At 40.8% G+C, this 27,125-nt stretch overlaps 1 protein-coding gene across 3 annotated transcripts in view; it reads left to right on the top strand.

Annotated features, from left to right (window-relative positions):
* The window catches only part of KCNAB1 (potassium voltage-gated channel subfamily A regulatory beta subunit 1), a 419,111-nt gene that overhangs the window by 318,648 nt on the left and 73,338 nt on the right, over nt 1-27,125 (top strand). For all 3 annotated transcript variants that reach the window (XR_009540663.1, XM_060149876.1, XM_060149877.1), the window contains exons 4-8: nt 3,817-3,896; nt 6,057-6,101; nt 9,671-9,715; nt 11,899-11,942; nt 19,275-19,361. Coding sequence is in view for 2 of the 3 variants with exons in the window: in XM_060149876.1 (XP_060005859.1) it covers nt 3,817-3,896; nt 6,057-6,101; nt 9,671-9,715; nt 11,899-11,942; nt 19,275-19,361 (301 nt within the window). In the remaining variant the exon portion in view is untranslated. The remainder of the gene's footprint in view (nt 1-3,816; nt 3,897-6,056; nt 6,102-9,670; nt 9,716-11,898; nt 11,943-19,274; nt 19,362-27,125) is intronic.

A 27,125-nucleotide genomic window follows, 5' to 3' on the forward strand; every position in this document is an offset into this window, starting at 1 on the left:
AGGCTTAGTGGCCACGGCTCACGGGCCCAGCCGCTCCGCGACATGTGGGATCTTCCCGGACCGGGGCATGAACCCGTGTCCCCTGCATTGGCAGGCAGACTCTCAACCACTGCGCCACCAGGGAAGCCCTAGGGAGGAGTCTTATCTGCATATTTTTATCTGTCTGAATTTCTGTTCCCAGTATTGGGCATAGGTCACCACAGAGAGCTTGTTGCAGAGGGGAGTCCTTGGGAAGCAGACCTCTGGTGGAAATTAGCATGCAGAACAGTTATCAGGAAGTTGGGCCATGATGCAGTCTCAGCAATGACCTCAGCTGACCCCATGGGGAGCTCTGAAGCTCAGATGGCCCTGCAGGGTTGTCCTAAGTTGGGGCAAGAGGAGTTGAGTGTTTATATCCCTTGTATGACCAGTCGTTGGATAGAGGCAGCCCTGGGAGGCAGGTCTGACCTCGGGGTAGGTGACTCGCTTTAGCCAGGTGCCTTCTGATGGCAGCATTCCTACGAGCTGGGGGAATAAGTCCTTGAGCGCTGAAGGAGGACCAGGGTGGTCATCACAGGCTCCACTCCAGCGCCCTCTGACTGGCATCAGGAAGGGTGAGTTGAGGAGGCACAGAGGCAGATCCACAGATATCAAAGCAATGGCTGCAGACTTTAATCAGATGCACAATAAATGACAAGGAAGAAAGGAGGTCTAAAGTTAATAATCCCCTGTATCTAGCATGTGCATAACCTTTTACTGCCTGGTATGGTTTTTGAGGCAGAGAAAGACAAATACATCTTCCCTTTCGGAGCAGAAGGATCAACTATAAGCATATTATTTCCCCCTTCATCTTTGCTCTCCCCTTGACAGTGTCTGCTCCCTGCTGCAGTGAGCCCAGCTTGCCCAGGTCAGAGGATGCAGGGCTAGCCTCTGAAATAAATCATTTCAAAATTATGATTCTAAAAACTACACAATAAAGCTGTTGTGAATGACTGCAGAGGCTCTCACCTCAAACGCAGACCAAATAGCGATTGTCCTTCCCAAGAGCAGCTGTGGCTTCCCCCCAGGGCCCGGCAGAGAGACTGCCAGCAAGGAGGAATGAAGGCACAGCCAGACCACGGTCACACCCATGGCTGAATTGATGGAGCTCAACTATTTCCACGTGGCAACGTAGGCACAAAGCAGATACAAATATTGGATCCCGGGATGAGCGCACCGTAATGTGCTGAGTGACATAATCATTAGTGCCACCTTGGGAGGTGGTGATGTCCCCATTATTGGGAGAGTTCAACCATTTATTGAATAGCCACTTGGCAGGAATATTATCGAAAGGATTCTAACTGGAAACTAGATAACTGTGAGGTACCTCCCAAAGATGATTTGGCTTCATCATAAAACCAAGATAGATGTTACTCACGTGAATTATAATACTTTAAAATAATGATAAGAGTATATTACCATCTTATAGCACTTAATTTTCAGAGTTTTATTTATGTTTTCTCATCTGTGACATAGTTAAGCTTCCTTCATTTGCAGGTAACAGTAAACTCAACTGAAATTGGCTTAACCAATAAGGGAAAAAATATTTTTACTTTTAAATTAGAAGTGCAGAGATAGAGCAGGCTTCCAGGTTGGCTCATTCAGAGCCTCCACTCCATTTCCTAGTGATTCTCCTGACCCTGTGTTCCTTTGTATATCAACTTCATCCTCAGGTAGCAGCAGGAATTCTAGACCTCAGTTAGAATAGTAACTCCAGGGAAAGAGTGTCGCTTCTAGAAACTCTGCAAGCAAGTGTTCCCAGAAGTCCTCAGCCAATCTCCTCTCACATCTCATTGGCCCAGATGTGTCACATGACCTTCCCTGAACCATGCCAGGCCCACCAGGCCCCCCTTAGAGGGAGGTAAGGTCAGCTTCCCCTGAGACCTGTGGGCTCCCTAGGGGGCCTGAACAGAATCATCCTCATTTTGCAGATAAAGAAACTAAAACACAGAGAGGTCAAATGATTTGCCCATGTTTATGTATCTAGTAAGTGATACACTCAAGGCCAGACACTGATCCTCTGACTTAGTTCAGTGATTTCTTTTCATTATTCCACATTCAGATCTTCAAATCCCATGATTGGGAAATATCTCAGCAATCATTTAGTTCAATTCTCCATTCAGAATTCTCCATCTTATCTTAAAATTTCTCCCTAGATAAGATTTATTATAAACATTTCCCAATCATAATCTACTAGTATGTCATGTGACATAACACAAGGATGATACACAATACAAGCAAGCAAAATAATTTCTAAAATATAGGGACTTCCCTGGTGGTCCAGTGGTTAAGACTCCATGCTTCCACTGCATGGGGCATGGGATCGATCCCTGGTCAGGGAACTAGGATCCCACATACTGCACGGGGCAGCCAAAAATATTTAAAAAATTAAAAAAATATATGTATGGCAGTCATGATGGAAAAACTATACTGTTCTTAACTTTTAACTTCTACTTAGGAGAAATGTCATAACGGTAGCAAATTTAAAGCAGTAAGAACATTTTTGTTTCTGTTATTCTAAAGGATTTGCATGGAGTCCATTGTGCTAGCCTGACAATTTTCTTGGTATGCCAATTTAAAAAACAACAGGAAAAGAGTTTATCTTGGAAATGCTGATGAAGAACCTTTAGCCCACAATGAAAAACATAATGGAAAAATCAATTTCAAATATTTGTGAGGTGTGTAATTTTTCAGTTGACTAATAGTCTATCAGCAAAATGAAAAAAATGTCCTTTCTCCAGTGTTATCGCTGTCCCTCCAGCGCCATCCCTCAAGGTGTGGTTTATAGCTATTCCCTGTGCTCTTCTGTTGCACTTGCCACTCGTGTTCAGCAGCACGAAGGAAGGAACAAGGAGCTTGGAGGTCTTAGGCTGACCTGTGAGGCACCGGTGCACTCACCCCCTCCTCTCCATGTAGTGTCAGTGCGGCTAGTGGTCGTTCTGTGATGGTGCCTGGGGTGGTGCTGAGCTGTGCGTGGCGGGAGTTTTCTAACAGTCCCAGCTCCATGTAACTTTTGGTTCATCAGTACAGTCTGCTAGGCCTCCAGGGAAAAATGTTACAAACTTTTAGGTCAGGAGTCACCCAGCTGCCAGAACCTGTTGGCTTGGGGAAAAGAGAAAGAAGAGAAATGAAGTCACCAGGGATATAAATGACCCTCTTGGTCAGTGAGATTGCAGTGCCACAGAGCATGTTGTCAAACCACGTCTTCCAAGCAGAGTGAGAAACACAAGCCTCTCCATCTCACTGTGTTCCTGGTGGCTGACTTATCCCAGCGCTGAAGGAAATCCCTCAGTGCCCAGTATAGGTCTGAGGGAAGGGGTACTTTTAGCCTCTTCAGGCCGGTTGAATCTTCTTCCTTCTTTCTTTCTTTAATATAACTGAGAAAAACAAGAATGGTCGGTGAAATTTCCATGTTCATAAAGACCACCAGAGGATTCCAAGTTGCTTCCCAGCTTTAGAAAGTATTTGGCTTTTACGACTGACCTTTTTTTTCTTTAACATCTTTATTGGAGTATAATTGCTTTACAATGTTGTGTTAGTTTCTACTGTATAACAAAGTGAATCAGCTATAGGTATACATATATCCCCATATCTCCTCCCTCTTGCGTCTCCCTCCCACCCTCCCTATCCTACCCTTCTAGGTGGTCACAAAGCACCGAGCTGATCTCCCTGTGCTATGCAGCTGCTTCCCACTACCTATCTATTTTACATTTGGTAGTGTATATATGTCCATGCCCCTCTCTCACTTCATCCCAGCTTACCCTTCCCCCTCCCTGTGACCTGTGCATCCTCTTGCAGGTTGCTGAACGGCTGATGACAATTGCCTATGAGAGTGGAGTGAATCTCTTTGATACGGCTGAGGTCTACGCTGCTGGAAAGTAAGTCAGTGCCTGATGTGTCTCTCAGGTGTCATTTCTGGAACCAAGAGACTCTGCCCAGACCATTGCTGACAAGGGTCTGTCCTCCCCACACATGTTGATGCCGCTGCTTTTCTCCCTCCCTCTCCCACCATCACCAGAATTGGGGCTATTGACCATCTCTGGGCCCCTCTGCCTACCTCTGGTCCCTATATGAAGAATGGACTGGAAGCAGTTGCCACACGAGGGGCAGAGGTGGTTGAGATCAGAGTGGTGGCAGTGGAGATCTATAAATATTAGCTGAATGTAATTAACATAAGTGAGCAGATTCCAGCGTGGTGTTCCAAAGCTAGTCTCATAATTTCATAACCACACCTCGTAGTTCCTCAACCCCAAGGGAAATGGACACATCCTCTCTGCAGGGAAGCAGGCCTGTCTCTCCACCGGGCATTACAGGTAAATCAGAGATTAAAGGAGGGACTCCCAAAGATGCCAAGAAACCCAATATCTTTTATAAGAGGACATTTCAGACCCCATTCTAAGGACAGAGAGCGCTGCAAAGAGGCCTTGCTTCTTCTGCTGGAGAAGTCACAGCTAGCTATAACCTTCTTATGGACCTGAGAGCAGGTTTGGGGCTCTGGGATAGGGCTCACTGCTAAGTCAGAACACAAGGGTGCTGTGCCTTCAAGGTCCATGCCCTCTGTTCCTGCACAATAAGCACATTCAACAGAAGTGGAACGCCTTGGCCTCCTGCTATGAACGTGGATGCAGGAAAGAAGCTAAACATCTGGACAGCTGCTTGAGCAGCTCTGCAATTTTCTAACAGGGCTGAGGAGTGTAATCACCTGTACGCCTAATTCCCCCGCTTCCAGGTAAGAATAACAGTCAGACTGCTGTATCAGGTTCATCACTGCTTGATAAAAGTGCATTTTCCTAGCCTGGGTTTCCTCCTTTTCAAGGGCATGTCTATGCTTAAGGACCATCAGGGAGGTTCAGAGCCCACATCCTTGATGTTTTCTATTGAGTCCAAGGAGAGAAAATACAATTGACGAGGGCTTGTTCCTTTCCACATCCTACCCTATCTCAGCGTTTTCTTCTTTTGTTAAATCCTGCTTATTACCAAGTGGGCCTAAGGCTGAAAAAGGGGGAGTGATTAACAAGTCTTTTAGAGCTATGTTTGTATTCCTGTTGTAAAGGATAATCGGTCCTGATTAATTATTGATTGATTGTCCTTGTAGAATGAGATAGGTTCCCACTGTGAAATGCAAGGTTGCAAGAGAGTCTGGGGAAAGAACCCAGAAGTAACATTCAACACGTATCTACTTGGGGCATGCCCCGCAGCTAACCCACCTCATGGTTTATTGCCAGGCTGTACACTCCAACAGAGACAGATGCTAATGGATAAAGTGCTGATTATATTGATGTCACCATTCACAAAGCCTGAGAGCCCACCTACTTCTTACAATGTTGGTCTGGCTGGGAGGAACCTAGAAGGAAGTTTTGGTCTCCTTAAGCTTGGGTCCCAGCTGGGGTAGGTGGAGGGGGAGAGGATGGTGAGGGTGTCTTCAGTATGACTCTCCACGACCGGAGTCAGCGGCAGGAAGGACACTTCCCTATGACTTCTTATATCCTTCTCCTATGACAACGCTTGTCACTGGAAGCCAGGACATTCTCTATGTGGGCTGCTGCACCTACCATCCTGGCTTTGGGACATCTAAAGCCACACATAGGTTCTTTTACCCTGCACGATCGCCTGGAGTCAGTATTTTCTGTCTGAAAAGCATGAGGTCTCATTGTCCTCCCCAGTCACAATCGAAGACCACAGCCATTAGAAAGAAACCCTTGACTCCCTTTGGATACCGCCAAAGAGGACAGTTATATATGGGATCATTGGTTCAAAAACACCAAACTGCCAAGTGACTCTGCTGTTTCCTAGTATCAGGACTGCAGGCGGTCTCCTGCCAGTGTGTCAGGATTTGGCAGGTGCTTCTGGAATGCTCCAGGAGCAGGATTCCGCAGGCACAAGCAGAAACAGTGGAAACTGCTACCAGCCGAGAGCAGCTTCTATTTTCGGGACATGTAGGCACTGAGAGTTCAAACAAGGAGGGGATCTGGTGTTTTGGATTGACTCTTGCGTTTCCAGGACACTGTATCCTAAGACATTATCTGTTTCCTCTTCAGGGCAGAAGTGATTCTGGGGAGCATTATCAAGAAGAAAGGCTGGAGGTAATGCATTCACCGTAATCATTTACTTGCCTTTAAAACGACTGTTGTTATTTTGTACCAGAGAAGAGAAAATAAAATTGCATGACAGCTGACCAAAAGGCTGTCAAAAAAAGTCAATTCTTAGTAAAGAAATGATTTACAGCGCCTTGAAAATAAATATTAGCGAGCTCATTACTTGTGCTTCAAAAGTAATTGACTTGTCATTGATCACAATGAATTACCATGGGTTGAGCAGAGAATGTTCGTGAGATATTTGTGCGTAAAAGAAAGTGGCATTTTCATGGTTTCTGACTGCCATTTGTGGTAATCTGGTGAAGGAAGCCAGCTGACAGAAAACTTATTATCTCTACACACATACTTATGTTCATTGTTCATTTTATTAACAACTCTGGATGCAAAGAAATGATGAAACAAGAAACCCTTGGGATAAATATCCCAAAGCTTTCTTTTCTGAACACAATTAGCCAGCATCTCTCCTGTGCGCTGGGAGCCCTGCAGGAAAGTGCTTCATCTGCTATCCTTGAGGGGTCCTGTTGCATCCCATCACCTTCTGGAGCCAAAGCAAGTAGTAACGAGTGATGCAATAGTGGTGGCGGGGTGGGGAGCCAACCCCCTCCATCTCACTACACCTGTCAGCACCAATAGCTGCTTCTCCCCCAGCATGAGTACAGGATCAGGCCGAGTCCAGCCAAGGCCACAGGACAAATCTGGAGTCTTCTTCTGCTCTGGTATAAGATCTGCTGACGGCCAAATAAATAACCATTCTATAGGACGAGTGGAAATGGAGACCCAGAAGTGTATGGCGATATGAACAAATAAACTTTGGTGACCTCTTTCTCCCTCTCCCTCTCCTCTTTCCCTACTCCAGGGACTGTAAGAGTGTGAAAAGAATATTGTATTCAACCTTAAATACGGAAAAATATTCACATCCCCACCCAGTCCTCCACCTTGCCTGAGTCACCTTCCTACTCAGAATGTTGGCTCATCCATCGCTGCTCAGATAGGACTGTATCACTTTCTCAGGGCTGCTGTAACAATATGCTACACACTGGGTGGCTTAAAACAACAGTAATTTATTCGCTCTGTTCTGGGGTCCAAAAGTACAAAATGAATATTTGGGCAAGGGCATGCTCTTTCTGAATCCTTCTTTGCCTCTTCCTAGCTTCTGGGGTTGCTGGCCATCATTGGCATTCTGTGGCTTACAACTGCAGCTCTTCAACCTCTGCCTCTGGCTTCATATGGCATTCTCCCCTCGTGTTTCTGTGCGGCTTCTTATAAAGACACCAGTCATATTGGATAAAGGGCCCACCTTACTCCAGTATCACCTCATCTTAATTTAACTAATTACATCTGCAATGACCCTATTTCCAAATAATCTCACATTCTGAGGTACTGGGGGATAGGATTTCAACATACCTTTTGCGGGGGACACAATTCAACCTATAACAGAGACCTTGGAGATGAGTCCACTAATGTCCAGTGAAATCAACAGCGAGGTGTCAGCTGCCAGAGTACACCTGAGGATGAAGGGGAAACTTCGGTGCTGTAGTTCTCTTCCCTTCTGCATCCAGAGAATGTCTACTCATCACTCACCATACTTTGCAAAGCTTCTTCTACACGTTTTGTAGAAAATAGATTAACATGCATCTTTCACAAACTGCCTTTCTGTCTTGCGAATAAAAACTCAAGCTATCCCCATGCTACAGAAAATTGATATCAGGTCATATCAGTTCACAGCTGCCCACCCGAGATTGCTGAAAAGATAAACCATAACATCACAGCATGGAGGCTACAAAAGCAGTTTCAGCCAGCATCCTTGCCTACTTGTCCCAAGACCACCGCTTGCTAGGTGTGTTGTCCAGGGCAAGTTACTTCTCTTTTCTGAGCCTCACTTTCCCCACCTATAAAATGGATGGCATAACTGTTCATGGAGTGTTGTGCTGATAAAGTGAGATAAGGTGGACAAAAGAATATTGAAAGCTGTGCTATATCAATATGAAATATTCACAATATCATTCTTCACCCACTCAGAAGACTTGCTCTAGATGCCTCCGTGAGGTCAGTGATGATTCATCAGGTTGTTGTCTACTCTTGCTATTTGAACATAAATATTAGTGTGCACGTCCATAGAGGCCAAACATTTTACAGAAAGCCTAATTTTGGAAAAATGTGCGGCCTTGGCAGGCCCAATTGCTCTGAATAATCCAGAGGGCTGCACTCATTTTTTAATCAGATTCCATCCAGAGCTTTGTGTTGAAGCTCTAAAAATGTTTGCTGAAGGAGACCCAGCTCCCCTGTGGCAGATTGCTATTATACTACGTATCACGAGGCTGATGGATTAACCTGGAAAGTGCGTCAGCCCTTTTGGGGTGTGTAATCTCCAGATGCATATATTTGTAGACCTTCTGTTACAGTGATTCAAATTACTTTTCAGGGAATTAACTTCAAGGGGATGGGGTTACTGACATTTTCTACAAATTTTTCTTGTTGCAGCCAAGTTGTCAGAGTTGTCACCGCCATTCCGCATTGGTTATCATTAATCATGCTAGGCTTTTATATCTGAGGGCCCCAGGCATCGACTCCACAGCTGGATTATAAATGTCTTGTTTCAAATACTCCTGAAGTTTGGTCTTAACCTTTGAATCTCAAATGCCTTTTTTTTTCCTCGACCAGTTCAACTGAATTATATACTTGGAGAAAGTAGATTACATTGAGATCTGCCTCCCAATTTTAAATTATATGACTATAGTTCTCAAGACATATTCATATTCCACAATCATAATGGTGTGATTGCATTTCCTGCCCTTGGGTGTGGTTTTGAGGAAGTAATGAATTTGCTGACAAGATTCCCACATTTCATTCCCTTAGGAATAAAGTGGTAAAACTTTGAGTTAAGGATTTTTAGGATTGTTTTTCTAAAATAACATTTCCATTTAATAAGACACTCAAAGAAATTTTATTCCTATTTATTGACTAAATTTATTCGTATTTCCATGTAGTCAGTTCTTTCCTGTGAATGCAATTGGTTGCATGACTCTTTCCAGTTGGTTGGAAAGAGTCATAACTCAGAGACACTAAGGTCCATTGTCCTTGGCAGAGGGTGGATGTACCCCCAGGAAAGTTCATGATCAATCAACACTATGTCAGATGCTCGATGAGTGTTAGTTGGTGACTGTCTATTTGAGTTCTTAATGCAGTCCATGCTTTAAGTCTTCTTACTTACTCTTCTCACTTTCCTTTCTGACTCTCCATGCCTACCACTCACCTTTGCTTTACTACCACCCAATCACCTGTGTGTTGTCACAGCCCTCCTCCTCCTTATCTGGCCCCTCCAAGTAAAGTTCCCTTCCCTTCAGAACTCTTTCTCTTGGATCTGACTTCAAGTCCCCACTCATCAGCTTCCCTTTGTCCTTAGGTTTCAATGACATAAGTGAACAAATTTATCTCTTCACCAATTTCTTAAAATGTGAGGTACAATAAATTCTTTCTGGTGCTATAATAATAATATGACTCAGTACTATAACCAGCAATTCACTTACTATTTCTCTGTGTGTTTGTTTAACATACAGGAGGTCCAGCCTGGTCATAACAACCAAACTCTACTGGGGTGGAAAGTAAGTTAAACACCTTTTATTTCCTTGACAAGAAACAACTAGTAGTTCGTGCTTTGATTCTTTTAGGCAACCATTTTACATCTAACATACTAAAATTAATTGGTTTGGAAAGAAAGATTTATTTTTTTTTCACTTGAAAGAAATAGCAATTAGCCTAGGATTCAATTTTAGCTAGATACCCCCAAAGAAGTTTAGTGCAAAGCATGTGGTCACTTGTTACTGAGTGATTCATGGAGATTTTCAAATACCAACCTCATACTTAGAACCATTTCCAAAATAGAGTTCAAATTTCAGGAAAAGAAAATAAGCACATAGCATCACAGAAGAAAAGCTACTCAAATCTGCCAAAAACTCAGAGACTTCTACGGAAAACGATGATAAAAATATCTTGTCTGGCCCCACGTGTAAGTCTCTGATCATTTCTGCAGAGGGCTCTGAAAATGCTGATCAAAAGGACCATTTCATCGAAGAATAACAGGAAGCTGCCTGTATCACTCTGTCAGGCCAAATAAAAGAGTGGTCCTCTCTCTGTTGTGGGATGCAGAACAAATTTCACAGGATGAATTGGCTTCTGATGGGCCTACTGGTATTTGAACTGGTACTTATATTATTCAGCAGGACTTAGAAGACTGGCCTCTTTGTCAAACATGTGAGAAAACAGCAAACTATTCCCTATTCTTTTTCATGGAAATCTCAACGATCTCCATGGAGTTCTAACAAAAAACAAAGACAAACACAAACAAACAAAACCTTATTTATTTCCCTGTAATTTATAAGGAATCGTTAAAGATAAAATTGAAGGGGAATCTTCCAATCAAAATGTATATGTGTATACACACACTCATATTTTAATGCTGATTTTGAGTTTGTTTATGATAAATATGAAGAAAGAAATATGAAACTTAGATTTTTATACCTATTGTAGTCTATATGAAAATAAAGCCGCATGGTGCATATGAGAAACGTAGGTTTATATTGTGTATACTCTGATTCATGGTGCCATTGCCTGGAGCTATTGTCTGTGATTTAGTAGTACTCAAAACCTGGCCTATGATTTAGAAATAAACAGGAAATATGACAGTCTGAAAGAACCATTATGTAATAGAGTACTACATACAGTATTATCTAATATACTTTTAATACAAAATCACCAAAGGCACATGATAAACTACTATGTTTTAAAAGGGGGTTGCTGGGACTTCCCTGGTGGTGCAGTAGTTAAGAATCCACCTGCCAATGCAGGGGACACAGGTTCGATCCCTGGTCTAAGATCCCACATGCCGTGGAGCAACTAAGCCTGTGCGCTGTGCGCCACAACTACTGAGCCTGTGCTCTAGAGCCCGCGAGCCATAACCACTGAAGCCCGCATGCCTAGAGCCCATGCTCCGCAACAAGAGAAGCTACCACAATGAGAAACGTGCACACCACAACAAAGAGTAGCCCCTGCTCACAACTAGAGAAAGACGGCATGCAGCAATGAAGACCCGACGCAGCCAAAAATAAAATAAATAAAATAAATAAATTTTTTAAAAAGGGGGTTGCCAAAGGCATTGGTGTTAAAGAAGTATTTCATCAGTACTTTAAAACTCAAGGACCACATTTCTTTCTAATTGGCTAGAGTCTGAGAATGGTCTGGGCAGGCAAAAGTCCATTAAATATTCATCTTCTTGGGAAACTAAGGAAGACTCGGTACATCACCTTTTAAAAGAAAATAGTTGTTTAATTTCCTTTGAAAGTCAAAAGTCACTTTCAGATTTGCTTCCTTTCTCAGAAAAGCCAATGCTGTCAGTAGCCTGACAATCTCATAGTAAGCTCGCAAACTTACGTCAAGCTTTTGTTTTGTTTTGTTTTGTTTGGCTTGGGATTGGTTAAAAACAAGGTGGGAAGGTTGAGCCATGTGTCAAGTGTCAAATTATATATGGACAAGCTGTGCACAGCTGAGTTGTTATTTACGTGGTATGATGACAGTGATGGTTAGTTTATCTCCTGGGGTCTACAAAGAAAAGCCACTAGGTGTGCTGCCCACCAGCCTTCTCTCCCCAGCCTGCAGTGGTGCAGAATTTGCTAAGAACAGGGAATACCATTAACAATTCAGTCTAGAATGATTATTCTGTCCTTTTGAAACAGTGATTTTTAAAAAAGCACACCTCCACTCAAAGTCATTTGCTTCTTTTTCTTGTCAGAGCTGAGACGGAAAGAGGCTTGTCAAGAAAACATATTATTGAAGGTGAGTATTGCTTCCATTTTATCTTTGTTTGTGGGCTGCCGATTCAAGGAAGGTATCAACCAAACAAGTTCAAACCACATTGGAAGGGGGAAAAAATTCTCTATGAAAAGAACCACAGTCAACCACGTTTCTTCCTGGGGTTGAGTGTGGGGAGTGTAGTGATATAGAGGGGAAAATGAAAACTCAAAAAGACTGGATTCTCTAGAACTCTTCTCTTTTACAGCTATGCTAATGTTAATAAAGCACTTTTGTAAGATTTTTTTAAAACTTTATTGAGATATAATTTATATACCATAAAAGTTTACCCATTTAAAATATACAATTTATTGGTTCTGAGAATAATTACAGAGTGTGCACTCATCATCATAATTTGATTTTAAAACACCTTCATCTCCCCAAAAAGAAACCTTGTACCTACTAAGAGTCACTTCTTATCCCCTCCTTACCCACAGCCAAGCAACCACTAATTTACTTTTGCCTCATTTCATACACATGAGATCATGTGTATTACATATTGTAATATGTAATATTTTGTGACTGGCTTCTTTCACTTAGCATAAAGTTCATCCATGTTGTAGCATGTATCAGTACTTCATTCCTTTTTGTTGCCAAATAAAATTCCATTGTATGAGTATACCACAGTTTGTTTATCCAATCATCAGTCGATGGACATTTGAGTTTTCACTTTTTGACCATCATGAATAATGCTGCTTTGAACATCTGTGTACAAGTTTTTATGTGGACATACGTTAAGACTACTATGCTTTTTTAAAAAGAGCATCTATGCATTAAAAGAAACTGGTGGAAAGTTACTACTAGGTAATTGATTCACAGTGCCATTGCTTTTGCAATGGTACTCAAAAATGGTATCATTTAAAAACAAACAAGAAATAACACAGTCTCCAAGATCTATTATGTAGTAGAGTACTGGTACTCTACTGTGAGGATTATGAGAATTGTGAGGAATTTTTTATTTATTTCTTGCTTGTCTATATATTACAAAAATTTTATGCTTCTACATTTTGCAATAAAGGAAAAATGTTAAAAGGGGCCGCCATATGTTTCTAACATCTTTACACTAGTTCATGAACAATTCCATAAAAATTCAAGATTTTTATAACTTTAGATTCATAATTAATCATTGAGCCAAATGATTCTTCTCCATTTTAAAACTAATTTCATTTATGAAATACCAGAGTCACCCAAAACATAAGATGTACTCTAATCCCACTACTTTCAAAATAAATATAGTTAAAGAAGTAAATTCCTCCCTTTGGTCACCTCATCTCATTCCACAGTTTGACAATACAGTGCATAGCCTTCCCTACTTTTCCCTGTAGTGTCACTGACTTATCTATCTACCTATACACACTTACTTATAAATACAAAAATGTATGTATTAATCACTAACTGTTTTTTAGTATATTTGTAGGCTTCTGGGCTTTGAAATCAGAAAAACATTGGTTCAAGTTCCAACTCTTGTCATTTATGAGCTGGGGGACTTTGTGCAAGTTACTTAACCTCACTCATCCTCATCTCCTGGACTCTGAGATGGGCTATCAATATCCTACCTCACAAGGTTACTATTCAGGGATTGAACTTAGATTGTTCACATTGAGCACAGTGTCTGTCATATAATAAGCACTTAATAAATGTTATTTTTGTCAGCATCACCATCATCATCGTTCTTAATAGTGTAACTACCAGTCTTCTTCCTATGGATAAGGACACTAAGTAAGTAATATTCTGAGGCTGCCACAATGAATGACCACATTCTAGCTCTTGAGAAAGCTTGCAAATTCCTTACCCAAACAAAATCCCTCCTCAGTTCATAGTATCCAGTTTGACATTGTACAGTCAAACCCAGCCTGCCTCCCCAAACTGTTACCATTCCTGCTCTAGCATTTGCCCCATGACTTTTGTCATCTACCACAAAGTTTGTCAAACAGAAAAAATCCAAGTCTTTGGCTTGTGTACCAAGCTGAACAAACATGGCGGCAGTGTGCTGCCTAGAAAGTTCTTGTTTTTCTTTTCTTTTCTTTTTGATCTAATTGATTCAAAAAGAGATTCAGAAAGTGATTTACACTAGCTATCAACAAAGAAATAGAAAAATTGATGAGAAAAAGAATGGAGAAGTTGTGCTACTGTGCTTTTCACTGAATCTCTATTGCTTTAATATTTACCAGTGTGTATGCATAATTTCAGAACTCTCCTTTTTAAGTCAGTTTTCTTCAAGCCACATACAACTCAATAGAAATAAAATTCTCTCTCCTTTTAAATAAGTCAGAAATCCTCTTGGGAACTAATCTCTCAGGATGGATAAACCAGTTCAGCTGAAATTCAAATTGACCCAGATTCAAGCTAACACAAAATTTCAAACTTTTGAGGTTGAGGAAGAATTGGGATCAATTATTATGTTGTTACTGTTGGTGGTATTTTACAGTTTATAGTTTCAGCCAAAGACAAAAATACTCATGACTGCAAGAGATTCAGCTCAAAGGATATTTCTAGGCAGGCTGAAATTAGGGAATTGAGTGAATTTTACAGAAAAAAAGAAGGGACATGAGATTTCTAGACCCAGAATAAATTTTGAAAAAGTTTACAAATCATTATCCTCAGGTTTCATTGGTACTTGGCCTGTGATGAGGATGACTTTATTCAACATTGGAGTTTCATATGCGCATTAAATTTGAGAAGCACTGTTAAAGAATGAGACAGAAGTCCAATTCATGAAGAGTTCAGGCCACTTGTGGGCTGGGTGACCTTGGCCACCTGAGTTAGTTTTTAGAGTGTAAAATTAGCTTGATTTGGGCATAATGCAATTTTGAAAAAAGTCATATGAAAGACCTTTTCAGTGAGCCCAAAGTCCTTGACTTAGATCCAGCTAGAAACAACATTCTCCTTAGATTAATAAGGAGGGAGTAAAAATTTCACTAATAGGTTTATTATATTCATTTGGAATCACAGGATCCTCCCAGGCTCTGAAAGTCTATTTATCCATTCAGCCATTCCACAAACATTCATTAAACCCAAATTTGTGCCAGTGTTAAAATATAGCAGATCAAAGCTCTTTAGTATCTAACATGAAAGAATGGAAACAGTTTGGTAAGTCAAATTGTAAGCATAAGTAAATTGTTTCTGTGATTTTATAGGCAAAAGCTGTGTTTAGGTCTGTGTTTGCCTTTCAGGTAAACAACAGTTTTGCTATGTGATTCAATACACAAACCCACTGTCCTTGTTTTAGGAGGAGGAGAGGAAAATAATCTGAGAAAGCTCCGCTTGAAACTTTTTAATGAATGGCAAATATTAAACCCTACTATCTGAACTTTTTAAAAAAGAGACAATTGATGATTTTTCAATTAAAGAATAAATTTCTTAACAAATGGATTCACCACAGGATTCCTTCCCAGTGCACCATGTTCATGGTAAACTGAAATCACCCACCCAAAACAGTCATGTTTCATAATGGGAGGTGTAGCCAGTTATATTATTCTAATGCAGGGCAGTCTTTATAAAAAGAAGCATGTCTCAAATCATGACTGAGAGGTCTGCCGAGAAGAAGCTGGAAAATTATATTGGGAAGCAGTGTACATTATTTAAGGCAACATTTTTTTTCAAGCCTGATCGGAAAACAAATATGCCATAGGAGTAGAAGATGATGACACAGCATATTTGAAGAGAACATTGCAGAATTTCCAAACTACCCGTGGCCTTGTTTCTACAGAGTTAAATCTGCAACGATGAACACATGTTCCACCTCTAACCCTGCCAAAACTGCTTAACATCTGGAATGAACATATTCCTTTAGACGCCTATGAAATAGGCTTAAATTGAATCAATTTTCACCTTATGAACAATACAGTTCCTGTTACACTTCAGAACCTAAAAGAGAGATTAACTTAGATTTCTTTTTACTATAGTCACTTGAAAGCTATTTTCTTTACATAATTTATTCTCCTGTGGACTTTTGAGGACTTGCCAGTTAACATCTAGACATCTCCTCAAGAGCAGGGAACGTTTCTCCTGCTTCTCCTGTCTTCACTCCCACAGACACTGGGTTAGCGCCAAGGGACAGGCTAATGTCAAAAGTGCCTTCAGCAAGTGCATTCGCTGCACGGGATCACTTACCTCCTTAGGTCATGATTAGCCATTCGGATGCCACTCTGGAGCCAAGGTTAATGCATTTTTGCACATCTACTTAAACTTAAAACAATGCTTGGCCCCAAGCCAATGCTCAACAAACATTTGCTAAGTAGAGGTAGAATATGACTATTTGTTTATTGGAGATAAACCCTAAATGGCTCTCAAGGAGACACTTGTTAGCATGTCTTTATGTTGCTACAAGATTAAAGCATCCGAATAGAAAAAGCCAGGACTAGCTGATTTGTTTTGTAGTCACATGAAAGATCAGAACAGAAAGACCATCTAGCTCCATTTTGTCTGTGGACAGATGAGGCTACTAAGGTCCAAAGAGGCTAAGAGACTGGCAAAGTCATTGAAGCCAGCGCGATTTAGTACCCTGGATCCCAAGGCCTGTGCCGCACCTGCATGAAGACCTCTCCTCTGAATGCCAGACTGGTCCATCCAGCAGCCAAGAGCTCCGTGGGGTTGACTGATGTGCTGCTCAGACCCACCATGGCTCCCAACACCACCACCAGTCTGCTTCTCCCGTGACTTTCTCATTTACTAACAGTCACTTAACTTCTCAGGCCAAAAGTGTAAGAGTCCTCCTTGATACCTCTACCTCCACACTTTATACTCAGCACACCAAGAGTCCTCTTATTTCTACCTATACAACTTGTCCCGAATTTGAACACTTCTCATCAACTTGGTCCAAGTGTTGTCTACTACAGTGACCTCCTCACTGGTCTCCCCTCCCTGCTGTCACTCTCGCCCCTGAAGGTCACTCTCAGCAGGCCAAGAGATCAGTTCAGAACACAAATCTGATATCATCATTTCCCCAACTTAACTCCATTTCTTTACCTCCCAGCCCCTCCCCAACGTCTTTCCATCTCACAAAGAGTAAAATCCAAAATTCATGCCATGGATTACAAGACTTTATGTGATTGAGATTTTCAAAGTGAGCAGACAGTGTCTCTTAGGTGCACAACCTCCTTTTACTCCACTTCAGAGTCAGAGTAGAGACCTGGTGGATCATTGCCAGGATACAACACATCATTTCTTATATTCTCACGTGAATACTCTTGAATCTTGACCTAAATATCAAGAAAAAAGGCTTTCCAGAGAAAGAATTGAGAGATGAGGAATGACTGAATACAATGAGACTGTCATTCTATCAAGTCCATGTCATTATTTATGGGTGTATACTATTACCTTGAACTATGAACCTTTGCCAATAGATGTTCTCAGTATGTACTGTTTGGTCCCTGGAGATAAATACAAATACCATGTCCATGCATCTTTAACCCCCCAGAGCCCAGCACAGTTTCAGATCAAATTGGAACTCAGTACTTGCTTATGGCATGAAAGAGGAAAGGACTTATGTTGTGACTGATCACACTGCATTCCAACAGGTCAGAGTTAGTCATAGCTCCTTCTAGTTTCTCTCAGCCCACACTGAGCTGTTCAGAAGAGCACAGAGGGAGAGCGCCATCGTCAGAAAGGAGGACACTTTGTTTCCAGTGCCAGGCATGGGCCAGAACTGTCACTAAATGTCTCCCTTTAAAACCAGGAGGTCCAGTGAAAATCTTTGGCATCTAGTCTTTGGCACCATTCATCTTGAGTCTTTGCAGATGTGAGCACCACTGTTATAACTACCGCACTTCTATAGACTGTTGCACTTACCAAGTGCTTGCCAACTGATTTTATCTGCTCTCTGGAGCAGCGATCCTGAAGGTTGTAAGTATTGTTATCTCCACTACAGGTTAGAGAACTGAGTCACACACAAAAAGGTCAACTAACCCAAGTGGGATCACATGCTAGAGTACAGATTTCCAACCCTTCAGACCTTGGGATACCCTATTATTGTTTGCTTAATTATCTTTTCCTCTCCTTACCTCCTCCATACACACAGCTGCTTCCAAAGGTGGCTCATATCATAGTGCTTTTTAAGCTGAATTTAATTTCAAGATGCCCATTGAGATAGCTGGTAATACCCCGAGCTTGAAAGCCAGTGGTTTTTTAAGAACAGGCATTAGACTTTACAACACCTGTCTGCCCTAATCTCTTCATCAGTGCTTCTTTTAACAAGCTACCATCACAGACAATCCTTTCTCAATTAATGAAAAAATATTTCCGGAACTGTATTCAAGCACTCCATCTTCCTGTCAGAAAAGTAATTGTGGCTGGCTGATAAGCCAGTTTGAAAAATCAAATTTAAATGAGCCAAATTTAAATTTATAAGAGCCTCATTTAACATGCAATTAATTTTACACCTATAATAAAAAGAGAAAAACCCCCAGTCTTCCTGTGGAATTAAATAGGCTGATAAGGAAATGCTGTGCCTCATAGAAATGAGAAAATAATTCTTGAACACTGTCATCCTTTTGGTTGCATAATACTATATACAGTATGTTCTGTCTCAGGGAAGTATTAATTTTACTGAAATTAAATATTTTTTCTGCATAATCATAGGAATGTGACTCAGTGGTTAGGGTTGAGACATAGATTATTGGCTCCAGATTTTTTTTTTAAGCTCTCACTCTTTCCTTTATATTACCCCTTAAATCTTTAGGGCTTCTAGTGTTTTTGTTTCTTCTCAAAAGAATGGGGAATAATAGAAACGGTAGGGCTCAGCTATATTTAAGGTTCTTCGAACTTTTGTTTTAATTAGTAAAATGTTGAGCGAAGCCTTCATTTGCCAACCTTTTATTCCTATTAAAACCCATGTGTACGTTAAGATGGGGTTATCAGTCACTTATTTATGACTTACACCATTTTATTGTTTTTGATATGCAATAAATATATCTCCATCCCATTATAAGCCCATTAAGTAATTCAAAACATGACATTAATTTGCATTTTTCAAGAAGAAAGAAGTTAAACTCAGGCTGCTTTTTATTACTTTGCTTCTAGACACAGCCACACAGGAGCCACCGTGAAAAATCATTACCAAGTGTGGATTTCCAGTGGAGCACTAATACCATTGAGAAAGTTCTAAGGCTTTTCTTTGTTGGGGACAACGTCAGCCCTTGATATATTTTTAAAAGGTTCTAGGGGCCAATAAACACATCACAGTATTCAATGTCTTTTTTGAAACTAATCCAATGCTTTTTCTTTTTTAAAGTAAATTCTTGAAGGAAACCAAGCTTCAACTATTTCTAATAGTGCTCATATTTAGATTTTTTGAGGTTTTCCTGCTTCTGTTTCCAGGACTGAAGGGCTCCCTCCAGAGGCTGCAGCTCGAGTATGTGGATGTAGTCTTCGCAAATCGACCAGACAGTAACACCCCCATGGAAGGTGAGTGAAGAAATGTAATAAAAGACTCTAGAGTTATTGATTCTAGCTTGACGACTTATTCCACTCACAGTAGGAAATGAAATATATTCAGACTGATTTGACTGAACGTTAAAAATAAAAACCTTTCCAGTCGATGTCTTTCAGCCTCAATATTTACCCACAAAGTCAGTGCTCCACATCTTGCATCTTCATTAATTTTTAAGCAGTTGCAGGCACTGGCAGTGTGGCTCCTACCATTACAGTGCTCACTTTCTCCAGGTTCCTTTCACTTCTGTGATTTTATCAACTAAAACAATAAACGTAATTGAAAGGGGAGTTTATAACCCAGCCATCATTATTTTGGAGTGAGTTCTCTGAGGGTGTTCTTACTTTATGACTCTAGGTCAGATTAGTCTCCAATCTGTGGTGATAAGTGCTAAGTGCTACCATGAGCAGAGGAGCGACTACTTGAAAATGTGACTCTTCGTTGCAATCTGGTTTTTGATTCTCAAGGAGCTGCAATATTTTATCCTGTGCTCCGCAGCGGGAAAGACCACAACAGTGAGAGGCCCGCATACTACAAAAAAACAAACAAACAGCTTCCTATTCTGCTTTGTGGTATTTTTTGTTTGTTTGTTTGTTTTGCGGTACGCGGGCCTCTCACTGCGCAGGCTCAGCGGCCATGGCTCACGGGCCCAGCCGCTCCATGGCATGTGGGACCTTCCCGGACCAGGGGCACAGGTTCGGGGCACAAACCTGTGTCTGTCCTGCATCGGCAGGCGGACTCCCAACCACTGCGCCACCAGGGAAGTCCAGGAAGCTGTTTTATCATGAGTCATTGTCCAAGTTCAGAAGTCTAATGAAGGGTGTCAAATAGAGATTTGTACTTGTTGATAAGGTCAAGAAACATGGCATGTCAAAGCTCTGCGGCAACCAACCTCCTTATGCTGGAATGTAGCCTGCTCTCTCCCACCCCCAGCAAAGGGAGATCCACTCCTGGCTGGCACATAAGACTCCGAGGCTTATTCCTCTGGGATGACTTAGCAAGTTCACACTACAGGCAAGTCCCCATGTAGGACTTATTCCAGATTGAAATAGCTTCCCTGTGATGTCTCCCTAGCTTTGCAGAAAATGTGTATCCTCAAACAATATACTCATTTGTTCCAAGGTGAGCCAGATGGAAGGGCCAGTTTGGTATTAGTCTCTAGAAACTCATTCTCTATATTTAGTCTTTCCTTCTTTACTGTATCAGAGGAAAGGACTGATCTGGGCAACAGAGAGAAGAAGAAATAGGAAATAAGAAAAAAATAAGAAATAGACAGGGATTTCCAGGTAGCCTTGGGTGCATTTTCTCTTCTAAAAATGAAAAAAAAAGGTGTGTAAGCTATGTCTGGATTCCATGTTGTTATTAAGTTTCATTTTTGCAATGATTTTGTGAATCATATATGTGTGTATGTGAGTGAAAGTTGTACCTGTACAATGGGGTCTACCTTAGGAAGGCTATTGGGGTTTCTAAAAACAATAGAAAAGTAAATGTTACGTATAGTCAAAATTACCCTTGAAAACCCTATAGTAATGACTTGTTGTCAATGTTACTCTATAGCCTTTAATTACTTAATTTCTTCTCCAAATATAGTGACAAAACCATCACTAGATACTTTCCCAGACACCTTTTTTTTTTTGGTAACAGCCTTAATATCATTCACATACTTTTCTTACTTTAGCAACTCACATTGGCAATTTTAGGCTCAACTGCATCCATTTCTGTCTAATATAAGCGATGGAACAGTGGTTGCCAAGTGCATATTGCTGTATTTTCCTATATTAAATCTACATATGTTGGCACTGTTCTCTGTATGTGTGCCTCACAGTAAACCCTTAACATTTGTAGATCACCTTTAATTGGTTTCAACCATTCCCGTCAATTCCATGGACCCACAACACACCCTAACTTATGATTTTGCCAAGGCACCTATATTAAACCCTGGGGAACTAATGAGAGAACTTAGCCCAGCTTTCTAAGACTCATTTTAAACAACTTTGATTTAAATTTATTAAAATGCCAACGCCATCCTCTTGATTCGCACCATGAAAGGATGTTAATTGGGAACACTTCTAGAGTAAACCAACGTGCGCCTCGTCCAGTTTCTACATATCAGATGACAACAGATTGAGCCAGAAAAAGATTAGCAGTAGCATCTTCATAATATTGGCATCATGGATCAAATTAGTTGTTCCCTTCCCTCCTTCCTTAGAAAGCCACTAGACAAAAAGTGAGTCCTTTCAAAAGAATGGCCATAAATTCCCAAAGTGCAACCAATGGAGAAGGAGGTGAGACTGCCTTTGTAATCTACAACCCTGTGGAATGCAATTAGACATTTTACAGCTATGGGAAGATGTTCCTGACAACAGAGGGGAGCTTGTATACTTTGTCCTCTGTCCTTCTTGTTTATTTTTTCTGGTTCACCTAGTAGTAATTCATTTTTCTTTCACAGCACCTGCCATGCCATCTGTCTCTGCTATAATACCTGGCGTTGATGGCATGTTTTCCAATTCCAGAAAAAATCAGTCCCATGTACCATTTCTTCTTTCTTATACTTCTGTGTTCTTCCCAGTAGAGTCACTGACAGTTCCTTGAGCTCCATGATACTCACATTCTTAAGTCTCTCACTTCCATAAATCGCCAAAGTATATTTCAAAATCTTCTCTTAAGCTCATTAGTCAAGAGAAAGTTCATTCCAACATGAATCATGTTGGACATGGATAGACACAGAGCAATTGTGTGTCTGAGGACCTGCACTAGGAGTTTCTGGTGTGGTTTTCTGTCATTCACAAGTGCTAGACTAACTTCTCCATCCATACTCTTCTCATTGATCCAGAGAGGAAATAACTGAGCATGATTGTGGGCATGAAAGGAGGCTATAAACCATGTACCACTTGTGAATAGTAGAAAAAAGAGGGGACCCATTTTAGTTTATGTAGCTTTTTAAAAAAGGAAAGAAGAAAGGCCACTAAATTCATTGATCTGAGAATATGAAGATTTTAAAATTAAATTACACTTTAATTAAATTTTAATTTAAAAAAATTTGGAATTGAGTCCTCTTTTATTTATTTAGAATTTTTTGCCAAAACTAGTTAATCTCACAAACTCCCAGAGTCATTAGCTATTATTCTCAATCTAATTACAGTTCAAATTATTTATTTTTTTCCTGCTAGTAGGTCAATGCAGACATAAAACAACCCAGATGTCTTATTTCAAATAAGAGAGACAAGATCAAAGTTAGCTTCACTTAATTCCCATAACATCATCATGTCAAACAACCTATTCCAAAAGAATTTCCTTCTTTCTAAGCCATCTTTTTACTGTCCACATACGCCAGCAGGAATCTACAGATATTCAGGAATCTAGGACATCCAGTGACAGCTCAGGAAATACCAGAGAGTGGCAAACATTGCAGGATCCCAAATTTTCTACACTTTCTCAATTCCAGAACGCTGGCCCTGGATATTTAGCATCCAAAGTAAAGTTTTCAGAACAAAAATGTAATGATCCCCAAACCTAGAAATATTGTCTAACCACCATGGATCATCCCTTCTGCCTTTGTATTTTATTGTCTTCCCTGAAAGACACCCTCAATCTGTCCCCTGCAAAAAAACATAATAGGAAGAAATCTTCTGCCAATAGGCTATAACAGTGTTGTTCCATAGAAATATTTTGAAAGCCACATATGTATTTTCAATTTTCTATTACGTACATTTAAAAAGTAAAAAGAAACAGGTGAGATTAATTGTAAAAATATATTTTAATTTAAGCCAATATATAAAAAATGATCATTTCAACATGCAATCAATATAAAAATTACTGAGGAGATATTTTACATTACTTTTTTTCATACTAAGTCTTTGAAATCTGTTATGTATTTCACACTTACAGCACATCTTAATTTGGGCCAGCCACATTTCAAGTGCTCAATAACCACATGTGGCCAGTGGCTGCTATTTGACCACACAGGTCTCTAAACTCTAGTTCAAGTCTAGCAGAGCACCAGATACATACTGGGGGCTCAATAAGTATTTATTGTGTGGATGGATGGATGGATAGATGGATGATTAGACGGATGAGTGAACAAGTTGTTTGACTGAATGAATGAAGCTCTAAAGTTAAATAGATCCACCATCACCTTTCTCTACTTGAAAACCTATTTTGGTTTCCTAACGTCTATGAACATTCTGGTACCTGATCTGGTTCAGCATATTTTAGGGTGATATTAAGAAGGGTAGGTTGCTGGCAAAGGGCGCCAGGACACTCTTACATCCCATTTCTCCTCATCTCTCTTAACAGCAGCATCCGGATGCCAGATCTCTCTCCAGAAATCTAGCTGATACCTAAATGAGCAGAAACGAATGGAGGCATGATTCTTTTGCAGTTCAGTTGCCCCTGAGGATTACTATATCAAATTTTAAAATTATCTAACCCATTTCATTTATGACCCTGGCCAGGATGCTCTGAGGGCCTCTGGTGTTCATCAGATCAATCTAACCTGGCTTGAAAGGCTAGGACAGCTGAGTTTTCAAGAAATTAATTTGGAGAAAGTGATTTTCATATCTAAGAGGATGAGCCAAGCCCATGGCAAAAAAAAAAAAAAAAAAAAAATTGTGTTCCAATTTTACTAAATCAGTTTTATTTCCATTTTAACTGTGAATTCACCAATTTACTGCTGCTTTAGACGTATTCAGCTGATATTTTATCCTTTACAGAACACCAAGTCATGCTGTTAAAAAAGAAATTAATTTCATTCATTCTAAGAAATAACATGGGGGGGTGGTTGAGTTCACTTTGTGTTCTTTCAGTCTCTGGTGTGGTTTTTAGAAAAATCTCATGTTTCTGTCATCGTGGGCCTCCTTCTCATTAGGAAAATATTTCTATAAAATGGACTGGGAAGGCATCAGATAGACACAGCTTTAAATCCTGGCTTTGCTACCTGTTAGACTGTATGCCTAGGGCAAGTTTCTATCCTCACTGAGGCTCAGTCTCCTCCCCTAAAAATGGAGGTAACATATAAAGTGGCTTCTGAAGGAGATAGCATTGTGGGTACAGCACCTCACTCACAGCAGGGGAAGAAACAGAAGCCTCATTTCTAGAACGCCCCGCACAACACACATACACATAAAACTCTCTTCTCTCTGGGTCTCTCTCAAAGGTAAGCATAGGAGACAACTAAGACCCTAAAATAATGTGATGAAAATCAAATGAAGGTGGCCAAGCTGCAGGGTTAGCCAGGGTCTGTGGTGAGGCCATGTAGAATCAAGGTACACAGTTGGTAATAGAATTTTCTTCTAGCTCACATTTTTCTCCTTGAAATTTTTGTTCTGAAATTCTCCATGCCCTTTAAAATTATGTAATTATAGATTTTCCAGGGTTAATCTATTCAGTCAAAAGGTGATCTTAAGCCTGTGATTTTATTTTCAAAAGTGTATCTAGAAAAAAACTCAATAATAAGATTCACTCATTCATTCAATTGATATTTTTTGAATATCTGTATCAGCAGACAGAAGGTGCCTGGGTCAATAGCACACTTGCTCTATTGGAAAGACTCAGGGACAAATCCACCTAGCCATTAACTGTAGTTCACCAGTTAATCTGATGTGCAGATATGGACGCTTTGCATTTCTTGCACAGAGGATTTTTGAAGCCAGAATGGGGTCCCCAGTGGGTGACTAATTTAAGACCACACTTGACAATGAAAATTATACCAAAAAAAGACTTTGAGTCTTCACATGGTTCATGTATATTTAGTGTATCTTTTTTCTTTAAATTTATTTATTTTATTTTTGGCCACGTTGGGTCTTCGTTGCTGCATGCGGGCTTTCTCTAGTTGCGGCGAGCAGGGGCTACTCTTCGTTGCAGGGAGCAGGCATCTCACCACGGTGGCTTTTCTTGTTGTAGAGCACGGACTCTAGGTGCACAGGCTTCAGTAATTGTGGCACGCGGGCTCAGTAGTTGTGGCTCGCGGGCTCTACAGCGCAGGCTCAGTAGTTGTACAGCATGGGCTTAGTTGCTCCGTGGCATGTGGGATCTTCCTGGACCAGGGCTCAAACCTGTGCCCCCTGCATTGACAGGCAGATTCTTAACCACTGCGCCACCAGGGAAGCCCTATTTAGTGTATCTTGAATGTTTTGTGCTTCACGTCATAGGCGTAAGGATGCATTGTGAATATCATTGTGAATATCATCACCCTTCCCTCAATGCTCAGTACACACATTTTCTACTTTGTCTATGGCTACCATGACTCAGAGCTTACTAATCCACTTAGTCTTACTGTTATGTGAACTCACACATTATGTGAATTCTGCCTGTCTCACGAGCTTTTTGTTTCTCTAGCCAGTTTCATTTATCCTCCTTATTCACTTCTCTCACTTTCTTGAGAAGAACTGAATGATCTTAAGTAACACAGCAAAGGCACATTACAGAGTTCACCACCCTTACTTGTTGGCATGCTGCCTCAGATTTGCAGAGTCAGCTTCTAGGGCCATTGGAAAAATCTCCAGAGTTTGGAGCATGGATCACTCTGATGTGTATCTAACAGGAACAGAGCCCTGGTTAACAATTTCATTTTCCAACTAGATTCCATAGAGAGAATAGGAGTTTTAGAACATACTGAGAAGTTAAGTTTGCCAAGGCTGAAGAAAATATGTGATAAGCTGGCTTTAAAGGAAACAATATTCCTGATAATAATTTGTAAACATTTACGGGTATATTTTGTGCTTTCTATGGAAGCCAAAGATTCCTAACCTCATTTCATAAAATCCTTTTGGAAGGGAGGATCCTGGTAATATTCTATGCAATTTACCTACTTCCTCTATTCTCTCTCCCTTTTTTCCCTTTCTTCACATCTTCAGTCAACAGTGAAGGCAGAAGGAATACAACTGCTATCACTAGTAACACACAAAAGGAGAAACAACGTGGGCCACGTGTCTGGAGGCCCATTGTACCTCCTCACCATGAATCTGTGGTCTTCACCAAGCTCAGAAAGGGTGTTTTTTTTTTTCCCCTTAAGTTGTTTTTAATCAAGAAAAAAAAAGAGAGAGAACAGAGACGGCTTCTGCTCACCCCAGCTGTCAGGTGGAAACAGAATTGCTTAGCATTCTGGGGCTGTGGGTTTGTGACTCATGTGAGCTTCCTTCTGTGTGAGTTATCTCTCTCAAAGTAGCTGGAGTTGTGACAATATTCACCTCCATATTCTGAGGGGATGTCAACTCAGTCTCAGGGGAATTCATCTTCTTAAGTTCCTCATTGTGCTGTAGCTGACCTGCGGTGACATGGGAAGACTAACATTATCCAGCTCTCCAGCCCGGGCAGGTGGGGCTGTGGGTTTTAGCTGTCTGTCAAAGCAGCGTCTCGCTCAGGGTTTACTAGTATGTGAATTCAGTGGGCTAAGCAGAGCCACCTGTGGCATGGCTAATCTGGAATTCTCAGACAGTGGGGATAAACAAATACCCTTAAGACTCCCTCTCACTTTCTGTAAAAAATGAAGTAATGAAAGGCTCAATGGCTTTTTAAAGGCCTCCTGGATGTTGAATATGTGTAATGAAAAAATACAGGATCTGCAATCGGAGGACGAGGGTGCTAGTCTTGGGTGTGTGAACTTGCTTGAGTTGCTCAGTTACTGCTGCTCCATTTTTCATTTGGAAAATGGGAAGAATAGAAACAGTACCTGGTCTAACTATTTCCAGGATTGTTGTGACAATAACGTGAGATAAGTGGGAACATTTGATTCGTAATGC

The sequence above is a fragment of the Lagenorhynchus albirostris genome, chromosome 5, assembly GCF_949774975.1.
Source record: "Lagenorhynchus albirostris chromosome 5, mLagAlb1.1, whole genome shotgun sequence".
Taxonomy (NCBI): Eukaryota; Metazoa; Chordata; class Mammalia; order Artiodactyla; family Delphinidae; genus Lagenorhynchus; species Lagenorhynchus albirostris.